The sequence below is a fragment of the Salmo salar genome, chromosome 02 (genome assembly GCF_965601325.2).
Source record: "Salmo salar chromosome 02, fSalSal1, whole genome shotgun sequence".
Taxonomy (NCBI): domain Eukaryota; kingdom Metazoa; phylum Chordata; class Actinopteri; order Salmoniformes; family Salmonidae; genus Salmo; species Salmo salar.
The window spans coordinates 61,995,860-62,011,581 of record NC_138292.1 but is presented as its reverse complement, the minus strand read 5'-3'; the positions used below and the strand labels follow the sequence as shown (position 1 = coordinate 62,011,581).

At 43.0% G+C, this 15,722-nt stretch overlaps 1 protein-coding gene across 4 annotated transcripts in view; it reads left to right on the top strand.

The window, feature by feature from the left end:
* Nucleotides 1-9,156: 9,156 nt before the first annotated feature.
* The window catches only part of LOC106586738 (uncharacterized), a 31,211-nt gene continuing 24,645 nt past the window's right edge, over nucleotides 9,157-15,722 (top strand). For 2 of the 4 annotated variants that reach the window (XM_014174325.3, XM_045707044.2), the window contains exons 1-6: nucleotides 9,157-9,357; nucleotides 11,448-11,509; nucleotides 11,834-11,884; nucleotides 13,734-14,429; nucleotides 15,326-15,373; nucleotides 15,481-15,534. In XM_014174325.3, the coding sequence (XP_014029800.2) occupies nucleotides 11,458-11,509; nucleotides 11,834-11,884; nucleotides 13,734-14,429; nucleotides 15,326-15,373; nucleotides 15,481-15,534 (901 nt within the window). In that variant the 5' untranslated portion in view covers nucleotides 9,157-9,357; nucleotides 11,448-11,457. The remainder of the gene's footprint in view (nucleotides 9,358-11,447; nucleotides 11,510-11,833; nucleotides 11,885-13,733; nucleotides 14,430-15,325; nucleotides 15,374-15,480; nucleotides 15,535-15,722) is intronic. The other 2 variants (XM_045707052.2, XM_045707045.2) reach the window with 2 other exon arrangements.

Here is a 15,722-nt window from a genome sequence, read left to right as displayed (position 1 = left end):
GGAGAGGCGAGCTTAAATAACACCGCAAATTACCTAAATGAACACAGGTGCAACTAATAAAGACATAACTAACAGAAAAACGAAAAGGGGATCGATGGCAGCTAGTAGGCCGGTGACGACGAGCGCCGAGCGCCACCCGAACAGGGAGAGGAACCACCCTCGGCAGTAGTTGTGACAATATGTCCCAAAACTGTGGGTTAGTAGCATAGACTTACAGTACTAGTCAAAAGTTTGGACACACCTACTCATTCAAGGGTTCTTCTTTATTTATACTATTTTGTAGAATACATTTACATTTACATTTAAGTCATTTAGCAGACGCTCTTATCCAGAGCGACTTACAAATTAGAATAATAGTGAAGACATGAAAACTATGAAATAACACATATGGAATCATGTATTAACCAAAAAAGTGTTAAATAAATCCAAATATACTTTTTATTTTAGATTTTTAAACGTTGCCACACTTTGCCTTAATGACAGCTTTGCACACGCTTGGCATTCTCTCAACCAGCTTCACCTGGAATGCTTTTCCAAAAGTCTTGAAGGAGTTCCCACATATGCTTAGCACTTGTTGGCTACTTTTTCTTTTTCCACTTGTTGGCTGCACTCTGCGGTCCAACTCATCCCAAACCATCTCAATTGGGTTGAGGTCGGGTGATTGTAGAGGCCAGGTCATCTGATACAGCACTCCACCACTCTCCTTCTTGGTCAAATAGCCCTTACACAGACTGGAGGTGTGTTTTCGGTCATTGTCCTGTTGAAAAACAATGATAGTCCCACTAAGCGTAAACCAGATGGAATGGCATATCGCTGCAGAATGCTGTGGTAGCCATGCTGGTTAAGTGTGCCTTGAATTCTAAATAAATCTCAGACAGTGTCACCAGCAAAGCACCCCCACACCATCACACCTCCTTCTCCATGCTTCACAGTGGGAACCATACAAATCGGAGATCATCCGTTCACCTACTCTGCGACTCACAAAGACAACGGTTGGAACCAAAATCTCAAATGTGGACTCATCAGACCAAAAGACAGATTTCCACCCATCTAATATCCATTGCTCGTGTTTCTTGGCCCAAGCAAGTCTCTTCTTCTTATTGATGTCCTTTAGTAGTGATTTCTTGCAGCAATTCGATGTGTCTGTTACTTGAACTCTGTGGAGCATTTATTTGGGCTGCAATTTCTGAGGCAGGTAAATCTAATGAACTTTTACTCTGCAGCAGAGGTAACTCTGGGTCTTCCTTTCCTGTGGCAGTCCTCATGAAAGCCAGTTTCATCATAGTGCTTGATGGTTTTTGCGACTGCACTTGAAGAAACTTTCAAAGTTCTTGAAATTTTCCGGATGGACTGACCTTTATGTCTTAAAGTAATGATGGACTGTCATTTCTCTTTGCTTATTTGAGCTGTTCTTGCCATAATATGGACTTAGTCTTTTATCAAATAGGGCTATCTTCTGTATACCACTCCTACCTTGTCACAACACAACTGATTGGCTCAAATGCATTAAGAAGGAAAGAAATTCCACAAATAAATGTTTACAAGGCACACCTGTTAATTTAAATGCATTCCAGGTGACTCCCTCATTAAGCTGGTTGAGAGAATGCCAAAATTGTGCAAAGCTGTCATCGAGGCAAAGGGTGGCTACTTTGAATGAATCTCAAATATAAAACATATTTTGATTTGTTTAACACATTTTTGGTTACTACATGATTCCATATGTATTCTTTCATAGTTATGTCTTCACTATTATTCTACAATGTAGAAAATAGTAAAAATAAAGAAAAACCCTTGAATGAGTAGGTGCTTTTGACTGGTACTGTATACACTTAATACACAAAACATTAGGAACACCTGCTCTTTCCATGACATAGACTGACCAGTTGAATCGAGGTGAAAGCTATGATTCCTTATTGATGTCACTTGTTAACTCCACTTCAATCAGTGTAGTTGAAGGAGAGGAGACAGGTTAAATAAGGATTTTAAAGTCTTGAAACAATTGAGACATAGATTGTTTTTGTGTGCCATTCAGAGGGTGAATGGGCAAGTGCCTTTGAATGGGGTATGGTGGTAGGTGCCAGGCGCACCTGTTCATGCAAGAACTGCAACGCTGCTGGGTTTTTCACTCTCATCAGTTTCCTGTGTGTATGAAGAATGGTCCACCACCCAAAGGACATCCAGCCAACTTGACACAACTGTGGGAAGCATTGGAGTCAACATGGGTCAGCATCCCTGTCGAACGCTTTCGACACCTTGTAGAGTCCATGCTCCGACAAATTGAGGCTGTTCTGATGGAAAAGGGGGTGCCACTCAATGTTAGGAAGGTGTTCCTAATGATTTGTCCGCTCAGTGTAGTTAGGTTAGTAGAGATAGGCCTACCTGCTCCTCAGGGACATGCTATAAGGTTCACCCTTGCATGGTTGTCTGTCTGTGGAGGTCGTAACATTTAGGCTAATGTCACAATGACTGCAGGGTAAGATACTAGAGGATCCCAAAGGTAAGCTGCCTGCTGCTGCTCTCTGACACAACTTTAAATCCCTGTCTGTGGTGCATTGTGGTTTTCAGGATCTTGTACCCAATTTGTTACAAGGTGTGACTCAACCAGTCAGTCTTTTCTTGAGGCACTGCAAAACAAAAACGGATTAAGACTATGCGTTGTTTCAGTTTATTGTCCACTTCTATAAGGCTTGACCCATACAACCACATAACAAAGATGGAACTTCACAATGCATTACCTTGAAATGTTTAGAAGAAGCCTATAGGCCTAATCTGAAAACACATATTTATTTTGTAAATGTTAAAAGACGATTCATATAAATAAATAACTAAAAAAGATGTAGCCAAATGAATGCTATAGGACAGGTGTTCAGTGGGACCTACTTTCAACATCACCCAGAGGCCAAATGACTAACCATAGTGCATTGTGGGAGAAGATTCATAGCAGTCCTACTAAGGCTATCCTAAGGCATTTAGTATTCAACGCTATTAAAACCCGTGATTCATTAAAGAAATCAGAACATGTAGCCCCTTACCTTACCTTCATACACACACAGTTACGTACTGTATAGCTTGGATTGAACCACAAAATACATGAAAAATGTTTGTGAAGATAATTTCCTTCTCGGAGGACTAACTATTATAGTTTACTGTTTGTTTTTTTTTAAAAACAAGGACTACAAGTACGATGAGGACCTGGCACAATGTCACGGTTGTTGTCGGTGAAGGAGGACCAATACGCAGCAGGTACGTGTATGCTCATCTTGATTTTTATTAACTACAAAAACGAACATACAAAATCACAAAACGAACGAACAACTACAAACAGTCTGGTAAAGCATACGGCTTACACACAGAACAATCACCCACCAATAACACATACAAACACACCCTAATATATGGGACTCTCAATCAAAGGCAGATAGACAACACCTGCCTTCAACTGAGAGTCCCAACCCCAATCAACCAAACATAGAAACACACACACTAGACTAACCATAGAATTAACTAAACATAAACCAAAACCCGGAAATACTAAATCAAACACCCTTTACACAAACACACCACCCCGAACCACATAAAACAAATACCCCCTGCCACGCCCTGACCAAACTACAAAACAATTAACCTTATATACTGGCCAGGACGTGACAGTACCCCCCCCTAAAGGTGCTACCCCAGAAGCACCTTAACAAAAATAACTCCAAGCAACACCAACAAAAAGTCCCCTTTTCTAAAGGGAAGGAAGGGAGGGTGGCTGCCGTCAACGACGGCACTGTGCGACACCCCCCCTCCCCAACCCACCTATTTCTGGAGGTGGCTCTGGTTCCGGCCGTTCCAGGCTGTCGGGCCACTCTGGCATCGCCGGGGGGCAGTCGGGCATCGCCGGGGTGCAGTCGGGCCACTCTGGCATCGCCGGGGGGCAGTCGGGTCACTCTGGCATCGCCGGGGGGCAGTCGGGCATCGCCGGGGGGCAGTCGGGCATCGCCGGGGGGCAGTCGGGCCACTCTGGCATCGCCGGGGGGCAGTCGGGCATCGCCGGGGGGCAGTCGGGCCACTCTGGCATCGCCGGGGGGCAGTCGGGCATCGCCGGGGGGCAGTCGGCATCGCCGGGGGGCAGTCGGGCATCGCCGGGGGGGCAGTCGGGCATCGCCGGGGGGGCAGTTCAGGGCAGTCTGGCCACTCGGGGCAGTTCAGGGCAGTCTGGCCACTCGGGCCAGTTCAGGGCAGTCTGGCCACTCGGGCCAGTTCAGGGCAGTCTGGCCACTCGGGCCAGTTCAGGGCAGTCTGGCCACTCGGGCCAGTTCAGGGCAGTCTGGCCACTCGGGCCAGTTCAGGGCAGTCTGGCCACTCGGGCCAGTTCAGGGCAGTCTGGCCACTCGGGCCAGTTCAGGGCAGTCTGGCCACTCGGGCCAGTTCAGGGCAGTCTGGCCACTCGGGCCAGTTCAGGGCAGTCTGGCGATGACTGTTGACTGGCGGGCAGCTCTGACGATGACTGGCGGGCAGCTCTGACGATGACTGGCGGGCAGCTCTGACGATGACTGGCGGGCAGCTCTGACGATGACTGGCGGGCAGCTCTGACGATGACTGGCGGGCAGTTCTGACGATGACTGTTGACTGGCGGGCTGACGCACTATAATCCTGGTGCGTGGTGCTGGTACCGGATATACCAGCTTATGAACACGTACCTCCAGGCTAGTGCGGGAACAGGACGAGTCGGACTGGGTTGACGCACTTCCGGGTCCGCACGAGAGACAGGAGCTGGAAACCCAGGGCTATGGAGGCGCACAGTCGGTCTAGATCTTACCTCCTGCACAACCCACCTTGGCTGGATGGAACTAGTAACCCTGTACGAGCGGGGTGCTCGTACAGGGCAGACTGGGCTGTGCAGGGGCCTGATGGTAGCCGTGCGTAGAGCGGGAGTTGGGTAGCCTGGTCCTCGGAGGCGTACCGGCGACCAGATGCGCTGCGCAGGCATCCTCCTACCAGGCTGGATGCCCGCTCTAGCACGGCACCTGCGAGGGGCTGGAATAACACGCACCGGACTGTGCGTGCGTATGGGTGAGATAGTGCGCTCCTCAGCGAAACATAGCGCTCTCCACCCCATACGCTCCTCCATATAACCACGGGTAGCTGGCTTCCGGCTCTTCTTACGCCTAGCCAAACTACCCGTGTGCCCCCCCCCAAAATTCTTGGGGGTGCCTCTCGTGCATCTCCTTCAGCGCGTCCACTCTGGCCTCGTACCACCGCCTCTCTGCCTTGGCTGCCTCAATTTCCCACTGCGGGCGGCGATAATCCCCAGCCTGATGCCAGGGTCCGGCCCCGTCCAGAACTTCCTCCCAAGTCCACTTCTCCCGCCAGTCCAACTCGAACTCCGTCTGCTCCTTCCTCTGCTGCTTGGTCCTTTGGTGGTGGGTGATTCTGTCACGGTTGTTGTCGGTGAAGGAGGACCAATACGCAGCAGGTACGTGTATGCTCATCTTGATTTTTATTAACTACAAAAATGAACATACAAAATAACAAAACGAACGAACAACTACAAACAGTCTGGTAAAGCATACGGCTTACACACAGAACAATCACCCACCAATAACACATACAAACACACCCTAATATATGGGACTCTCAATCAAAGGCAGATAGACAACACCTGCCTTCAACTGAGAGTCCCAACCCCAATCAACCAAACATAGAAACACACGCACTAGACTAACCATAGAATTAACTAAACATAAACCAAAACCCGGAAATACTAAATCAAACACCCTTTACACAAACACACCACCCCGAACCACATAAAACAAATACCCCCTGCCACGCCCTGACCAAACTACAAAACAATTAACTTTATATACTGGCCAGGACGTGACACACAAAGCTACATGGATTTCTTAAGATACACGCAACATGTAGGTAGAATATGTATTATCTCTCAGGCTTTTCCCAAACATTGTTTACAACCACATGTCTTCAGAAGCAGCCAGGGGAACATAGTTTCTGTCTTGTCTATGCCAAGAGACAGAGTCATATGTGATTCATAGGCTACAACCCACTGTTTGTTTGTGAAGGAATATCCTTATGCACTAAATCAACACCATTAAGCATTATTTGACTATTGCCATGGAATTCATTAGAATCCCCAAAGCAATGTATTTTTCCTAGCTGGAAATGCAGTGTTTGAAGATCCCCTTTGCCAGCCAAAGTAATACCGCCGAGTGATGTTGGCACCTTGGCACCATACTTCACGCAACCTTAGTAGCTCCCAGATTTGGAGAGGGCCTATAACTGTCACCTGCTTAACACCTCAGTAGTTTTCTTAACAACTAATTGCGACTGCCAGAGAGATGATGGGAGACGGTTGAAAACATTGTGGCATGTCTCAGAATTCATGTACTATATGTCTTTTTCTGTTGGGTAACCTAACCGTTACATCCACTCCCATGTTTAAAACTAGTATTCAACTACATATCTATACTATTTTTTATCCTTCTATGCACATAGAATATATATCCCAAATGGCACCCTATTCCCAATATAGTGCACTACGCCTGACCACAACCCTGGTCAAAAGTAGTGCACTGTAGGGAATAGTCTGCCATTTGGGATACAAACATAGACACTCTTTATCCTCTCTCTATAATGTAATAGCAGCAAGGAGTGGGTTGAAATCCACAATCCATGCCTGCCTAGACTCGAACATGCCATTCTGATTTTTCTTTGCCTTCAGGTTAAGAGTTTGGGATTTTTAATACCGTCACTAAATGCACGCTAGGCCTGGGCTATAAGTTAAGACATGGTAAATCTTCATATTACGGCTGCTGAAGTGACAGCTCAGTTTAGCCCAACCAGGCTAACACGTCAAAAGAACTCTGCTAGCCATCCAACTGTCACGTATACTTGTCACGTCCTGGCCAGTATAAGGGTTAATTGTTATTGTAGTTTGGTCAGGACGTGGCAGAGGGTATTTGTTTTATGTGGTTCAGTGTGGTGTGTTAGTTAGGAGGGTGTTTGATTTATTATTTCCGGGTTTTGAGTTATGGTCTATGTTTATGTATTTCTATGTGTAGTCTAGTGAGTGTGTTTCTATGTTGAGTTAATTGGGGTGGACTTCCAATTGAAGGCAGCTGTTTGGTGTTGCCTTTGATTGGAAGTCCTATATTAGTTGGGTGTGTTTGTCTTGTATTTGTGGGAGATTGTTTTTGCATTGCGTGTTTTTGTGAGCCTGCAAAACTGTCATTGGTCGTGCTTATTGTTTTCTTGTTTTTCGTGTTCAACGTTCGTTAATAAATTAAGAAAATGAACACCAACTCTGCTGCATATTGGTCCACCTTTTCAGACGACGATTTCGCTATATCGTCCTCCGACGAAGAAAGCCGTGACAATACTCCCTCTCTGGCCTCCAGGTCACCAGACTGCTGATGATTACGCACACCTGTCACCATCGTCAGGCGCACCAGCTCTTATTGACACTCACCTGGACTCCATCACCTCTTTGATTACCTGCCCTATTTATGTCTCCTTTCCCCAGGCGTTATTGTTTCTGTGTCTGTTTTATGTCGGTGTGCTGTTCGTGTTTCTTGTTTTGTACGTGTTCGTTTATTTACGAAATGTATTCACTCCCTGAACTTGCTTCCCGACTCTCAGCGTACATCGTTACACCAACCAGTTTTTGTTGTTAGAGTCAATAAAGAGGACTAACATATAGGCCTAGATAGGATTGCAAAGAATGTAGAAAAAAAGGAAATAAATCATTGGAGGCTACTGTATATATTTCTGCAGTCCAGAGAACTCCATGAGTGTTGAATGATCAAAATGGACGCTTAACTGTCACTAAAGAATTTGACAACCCATTTCACTCAGGATGTTTCACTCAGACTTGTTCAGACAACGACACTGTCTTGTTGAAGGTACTAAAGTACAAAATCTTACAAAATTCATAGAAAGACTTGACTAAACAACAAATGAATCTTCTGGGAATCGAACAACTTGAGAGATAAGTGGGTTGCAGAAACAGGGTCGGAGTCAGACAGCTTTAGTGGTTTTAAACATCATGGAAATGGCTGTATTGGCATAAATGTCTTGCTCTCAGCCATTTTTCTTACAGTTAGGGAAAGATAAATGCATTTTTGTCAGTAATTCATGCACAGCCAATAACAACAGTCTAAACGTTAGGAGAAAAACAGGTGGGTGTGTACATGGTCGTATTAAAATCCTTTCACTGTAGAATCTCAAATCACTCCAACCTTTAAATATACATTTTTGTCTAATCACTGTAAGATCCGGATGCTTGAGGAGGGAAAACAGTGCAAATATTTCTTGTTTTTCTCAGCTACACTGGATATAAATAGAGGCCATAGTGCATTCCTGGTTCAGGTGGGAGTCTGACACCATGTGGATGTAATACACTTAAACAACAGGCCTCACTGACTCTCCTAGATTCAAGCATGCCAACAAACTCATCCGTGCAAATATACACCCTCACCTGTGTCTTATATTCAGAAGCTTTCTCTTTAGTTCATTTGTGTGATTACATGATAGATAGCCTTATGACGAGCAAGGAAGTCACTGCCCAACCAAATAAAAAAAACAAATGGCCATTTGGATACACAGTGTGGAATTTGATGCTACTTTATGATTCCCACGCAACTCAAAATAAAACACCCCATCACAGTAGCCTAGGCTTTGCACATGGACTATAAGTAGACTATGTCATATTTTTTACATTTCCAGATTTAAAAGAATGAAGTTATTTTCCTCTCTCAACTTTGCAACTCGATAGGCCTAGACTACTCACTGTCTTAACTAGGCCTAAATAAACAAAGCAAGTCCATGTTAACATTCAGAATTATCTAGGTATGTTTTAATTGTATTTTTCACCTTTTTCAACTTCAAGTTCAAATTCAACTGCATCATAGGCCATGCAGTGCAAAATGCAGAAATGTATTTACTTCCTTGCTATAGAACATGTAAATATCCCAACTGGACTAGAATAGCCTATGTCTCTTATTTAGAAAAATACTACTAATTACGCAAATCCATCCATATTTTATCCACTCATTTACAGTATTTCATCCACCCATCTACTTTTCCTTTCCCTGGACATCCCCCCCCCCCCTATCCAAACGCAGTGTCTGTCACCGGCTGAAGTCACAGTACCGTTCCAGCTGTTTTGTTCCAACATGTTGGTACGGTAGAAGCAATGAGTCAGAAAAGACTCATACATAAACGGGCCAGGCACATACAGCGCATGAACACCGCGGACCGTATCCATAACGCACCTGGAGATACTGCAGAAGAACATAGGATCGCTGGTGCCATCAAATCATTTTCTGTGGAACTAGAGGAGAGAGGAAAACGGAGGTAGGCATAATCCTTTTTTGTTTTTTTTGTTTTTACAAACCAAATAGAGGCAGTACTAATCTATCCCCTGTTTATGTCTCACCTGTGTATACATAATAACACGTTCATTACACATTTTGGGGAGGAACGCTGATTTATTGTTTTGGATCACATTCACATGTTCATCCCTCCAAATTCAAGTGCCGATTGGAATAATTGTGTTGCTGTCTGCATAATTAAGCTCTTTGAGATATTATGCCTAATTGTTGCCAAATTATGCCTTCCGGTAATTATGCCTACCCTTAATTATAATTTCCTCATTTAATTGCAAATCCAAATCCAATGTGCCAGTTAGGTAGTATAGCAGTATATTGCACCATATCAAGACTGTGATGGATTCAGTGCTTAGAATGTCAGTGTTTTTTTCATATACATCAAAGAGGTAAACGGATACATCTGCAGCTGTAAGAGGTCTCCTCTCACCAATATGTGGCTGTGGAAGGGAGAGTGTTGCAAATAGCCTGTAACTGAAGGGGTGATACACAGGTGTGATATACATGTACACACAGCCTATGGCAACTGATACTTCCTTCTCTCAACCTCAACATCTTCCTCCGCTTTTCTTGAGGGCAAAAAACAAGTAATTGAACTGTGTTTGACGGTCATTACCACCACATACTGATGATTTCATCGGTATCTATTTGTATAGATAATCCTATTTGCCTCAAGTATTTGTGTGTTAAGTGTCTGAATTGGCACCCTAGAGTAAATAGTCATTACAAAGTGCACTACTTTTGACCAGGGTCCATAGAGCTCTGGATTGCCTATAGGAATAGGGTGCCATTTTGGACGCAGACATAGACTGCCCTCCTGACCTGGTGATGCTAGTTAGAGGTCATAGGTCATCTACTATGTAACATGACACCGTTGTGTACCATGTGGGGGTAGCTATAAAGCATTCTTTACTTTACAAGTGGTCATATTTCATATTCAATAGTGTATATGAATTTCTGAATGACAGTGATTCAAGTAGTAGCCTATTCAGTATTTATAATACATCATCATTTCACATAGAATTCAGTATTCAAGTATGTGTCAAATGATTCAAGTAATCAATTAAAAAAATCTACATGGAAATTGTAAGTTCAGGCTTATTTGGATGATGAGAATAATTGAGGCAGCCAATAAGGAATCCACACAGGTCTGGCCTTGTTCATGTTAGCGTCCACAATAAATAACACTGACGAGTTAGAGAGAGGATTACATTTTTGTTCTTTAATAAGGAGATGAGCTTACGTTAGAATAATATACACAGTATTTTCCCAATTTTTATATCCATTAGCATCCATTTGTGGCCAGTGTATTTGTACATTTTTACAGTTTTATCCTTCCTAGTGTAGGCTAAATCCTGACCATGGTTTTGTTGTAGAACCTGTCCACACTACATCCATCAGACAATGCTATTGAAACAACCCGTCCAAGAGATGCTGTTGTGTCAGATATATGTTAAGTCATGTTATGCTATGTTATGCTATGGTATGTTATGTCATGTTATATCATGTTATGTTATTAGACAGGAGCCTTTGGCCATGACTGAAATCTTGTATCAGTGGTATAGTGAACTTAACTTCTAAATGATTTCAACACCCAGATCTGATTTCAGTCTGAGTCCCTTTCAGTTTCACCGGAAAATCTATAGGCACCGCCAGTAAATCACTGCTCCTTATAAATAGAGCTCTCATTTATCAGGTGAATACAATACACAGTACACACCTTGGCTTGCCCAAGGCTAGGGTCTCCGCTTAAATCAACAACACATTCTCAATCAGGGAACTGTGGAATGTTTATAGCAGAGAGAGGGAGAGTGTGAGAGCAAGAGAAACAGAGAGAGAGAGAGAGATAGAAAGAGAGTACTAGTAGTACATAATGCCAAATATGGAGAACTACTTTGTAAGAATTCCCTAAAAAATACAAATTCTGACAAATCTATATAGTTTGAAGTCCTGTTAGTTATTTTGATTTTTCCATACAGTAACTTCCTTTGATTTTTCTGCATGCATCAGTGTGATAAATGTGATGTAAAAATAAATACATGTTCTGTTTTGAAACAGTTAATATGGGATGGACAATCTAACGACAACCAAGATTGTAAATGCTGGTGCCGGTGGCAAGGGTAAGAAGTCACTGAATATTCTAGAGAAAATAGATGTTATATTTTGCTTTGCTGTTTTGGCTTTATAGAAGCTTGTTTTGATTTTGATACAGACTGAAGGTTTGGAATGACACACACAAATACAAATGTGTCTTTTTGAAGTCGTTCTCAATGACCAAATATGGTCTATAGATGTCACCTATCGGCCACAAGACATTATTGCAGTTTACCATGATATTGAACCTGGTACTCTTCAAATAGATTATTACAGGTGTTGTTGGCCAGGAATACATTTTAACATGAAACCTATATCTGAATTGTCAATGTATCTTTTTTTTCCCATAGTTGTCAAAGAAACAGTAACCACAACAACCCGGTTGACATCACTGCCGCCAAGTGAGTTGTGTCCTTTCTGAAGGTTTTCATAATTTATACACACTACATGTACCTGTGAATATAATATCCCATAAATATGAATTTATCCTCTGTCCATCCAAACGTTGAGTTTCTATAATTCGTAAAAAAATATATTTTCATACTATCATTATTGGTAGTGATTATAATTCATGATAATTTTCAGCAGTCTGGGGCCTTGTTCGATTACTTCAGAAATGCATCCTTCCTTCCTACCTTCCTTGATGTAATCACAGATCTGAATGGTTGGATTGGTGAAGTAAACGGGTGGTAACCTTGCTTGCACCTATTCAATCACTCATAGATCTGTGCTTCCCTCAAGGGAAAAAAAAGGAGGATGCGTTTCTAAAGTATTCAAACAGGACCAATGGTGTAAAGTACTTAAGTAAAAATACTTGAAAGTACTACTTAAGTAGTTTTTTGGGGGTATTTGTACTTTACTTTACTATTTATATTTTTGACAACTTTTACTTCTACTTTACTACATTCCTAAAGGAAATCATGTACTTTTTACTCCATACATTTTACCTGACACCGAATAGTATTTGTTACATTTTTAATGCTCAGCAGGACAGAACATGATTTAAATTCACACCCTTATCAAGAGAACATCCCTGGTCATCCCTACTGCCTTTAATCTGGTAGAATCACTAAACACACATACTTCATTTGCAAATGATGTCTGAGTGCTGGAGTGTGTCCCTGGCTATCCGTACATTTAAAAAACAAGAAAATGGTGCTCTCTGGCTTGCTTAATGAAAGGAATTTGAAATTATTTATACTTTCTCTTTTGATACTTAAGTATATTTAAAACCAAATACTTTCAGACTTTTACAAGTAGTATTTTACTGGGTGACTTTCACTTTTACTTGAGTAATTTTCTATTAAGGTATCTTTACTTTTACTCAAGTATGGCTTTTGGGTACCTTTTCCATCACTGAACAGGACCCAAGTCCTCATCATTGGTCTCTGACTGTACCTCATTTCTCCACAAGAGGGAATCACTAACTCTGTCGTCTCCAACCAGAAGAGTGTGTCCTCCAGCATTTCTAGTGGAGTTTCAGTTGTGGAGAGGAAGGTCATCTCTCAGAGCAGTGGTAGCAGCAGCAGTAGCTATGCCATAACATGTTCAAGACATGCTCAGACAGAGCGCCAGTGGAAAAAGTCTACATTTAAAAAAAATCTAGATCCAAAAAAACATCTGTGTTATTTTTCTTTTTTGGCACAGTGTGCCAGTTTTTTAACACCTGCTCGTTTGGACTGCAGTCAGAATCCTGTAAAAGACCGTTTTTCTTGTACTGTCAATCACAGCCTAAACTATTCCAATGAAAGAGCTTAGATGCTCCTATAGAACTCTTATGGTAACTGATATATAATCCATTACTTATAGGATTCAATAGATATATAGACAGCTAAGCTACATTCAGAGGCATCATGCCCATAGGGGACACAGGGGCAAGTGCCCCCTGAGATTTGTCCTATATAAAAAAAATTTATATACTTTTTTGGTGATTGTTTGTTTATTGTCTTTAATACCACTAGCCACTTAGCAATTTTATGAAGTTGGCTTCAGCTAGCTCAGATAGGTTCCCAATCTCCCAACCTCGTAACTAGCTACCATGAAGCAATTTCAGGCTATCAATCAAGTTAGAGTAGTCCCCTTCCATACTCCCCCCCAACCATCCTCAGGTACTTTGTGCCCCCTCAGATTTTGGGGGTGCATGAACCCCCTGGCTACGTTGTTATATGTCAGGCTACTGTATAAGAAAAAGTCACTCTCTCTCCGCTCTGTATAAGTCCTAATCATTATTTTTCTCCATTCATCCTCTAGCCTCAGGTGGTCTCTCTTCGAGGAGTGGGCTGCTCTCTACTGGAGGAGGAGAGTCTACCAGTAGAGCCATCACAGGAGGCAGTAGCTCAGTGCTAGTATCCTCCTCTGCTGCAGCCGGGTCTGGGGGTGGAGCTAAGTCTGGGTACGGAGGGGGATCCGTCAGCAAATCAACCACCATTACCACTATAGAGTCCCCCTCTTTATCCTCCGGTGCTTCAGGGGCCTCTGGCGCAGCTTTTCGGTCTTCAGGGGCCTCGGGGGCATCGTTTGGGGCTAGCAAAACCAGCGGCTCCCTCTCCAATTCTGGAGGGGGTCTTATGTCAAGCTCCAGTTCCAGTCTTACTGGTGGTTCCAGTTCTGGTTTTGTCTCTAGTTCCAAAGGAGCAGGAGCAGGAGGAGGCAGCTTTGTCACTGGTTCCAGTTCTGGTTCTAGTTCTGGTTTTGCCTTTAGTTCTGGTACCGGAACTGGAGGAGGGGATTCTTCTAGTGCCAAAATGTCGGCCGGCGGCTTGGGCTCTGTGACCGTTTCCACGGTTACCAGGTCCAACTACAGCTCCTCGGCAGAGGCGGGTTCAGGTGGCGTGAAGAGGGGCGGGGCACAGGGGTCTGCATCCTCTGCTGTCAGCTTCTCCCCCACCCCCATGGAGAGAAAGAGCATGACCACCACTATGATCGCCCGCTCCATGGGCTACGAAGGTCAGTGACAAGGTCAGAGGTTAACCCTATTCATATGCTGTGTTCATAACCAAGTGGGAAGGTGGTAATTACCAGTTGTGAAGTCGTAAATACCAGTTGGATGCATTCAAGTGCTCTGAACTCATTGAGAGACACAGATTGGCTAATGGCCAACAAGCTGTGTCAAACATAAACTAAACGTACAGCTATCATGCTTGTAAACTAATTATAGGGTTCAAAAAACATATTAATAGATTGCTTTTTTGAAATAATGTTTTGTTGTTGCATTTAACTGCTGAAAATGCTCTCATCAAGGTAATTTCCTTAGTAGATGTCAGAGGTCAGCATGTGGGAGAAGTCGAAGCTCAGGGATAATAGACGAGGTTCCCACTAGTAATTACCAGTTGGAGGGGCATTCAAGTGGACTTTTCCCAGTCATATGTGGTAAATACCACCGTCCCACTTGGTTATGAACGTAGCCCTATATCCAGGGCTAGGATTTCTTTCCTGACCACATGACCACTGGAGCCTAAGATCAGATATCGGGCGCTTTCCTCTGCCTAGGTGTTGCTGATGCCTGCCAGATCTTACAATGCCTGGATAGGTATTTTACGTATTAGCTAACCACATCATATGTTATAGCAATCTGTCAGTCAATGACACAGTCGATGACGTGGCAAATAACCATTGGCTGATGAATGAAACGTCTGAGCGAGGGAGCGCAACCATTTCTTAGTCTTGTCATGTGGTCAGGAAACTACTGGCCCTACCTAAGGTCCTCTGATGCTCTTTAGTACAGGTGCAGATATCAATAATAATGTCATTAAGAATATCATTAGGAAGTTGAAGTATAACTTCAGTTATGACAGGAAGAAGGAAAAGTAATCAATAGTGGTGTTTTTCTTACGTGTATTCAGGAAGATCCAGTGGAAACTCATCTCCGGAATACACAAGGAGAGAATATGGTAACTACCAATCTTAAATGTGACTTCAAAATGTATTTCGTTCCTATGTTTAATAAAAGTGGATATTAAAAATGACATAATTGATTTTTGATAATTGATTGTTTCAGCTGCAGCAAATGCAACTGCCAATACACCCACCAGAGGGCGGAGCCACAGCAGAGGTACTAGCTGTTAGCAGCACAGCACCATCAATCAGACCACACACTACCGCCGAATGCACTTATTCTTTTTTAGCAATTTTAAGTGGCTGTATTTGAATAAAATAGAACACATCTGATTACACTATTCTATTCTAATCTATTCTATTCTATTCTATTCTATTCTATTCTATTCTATTCTATTCTGTGTG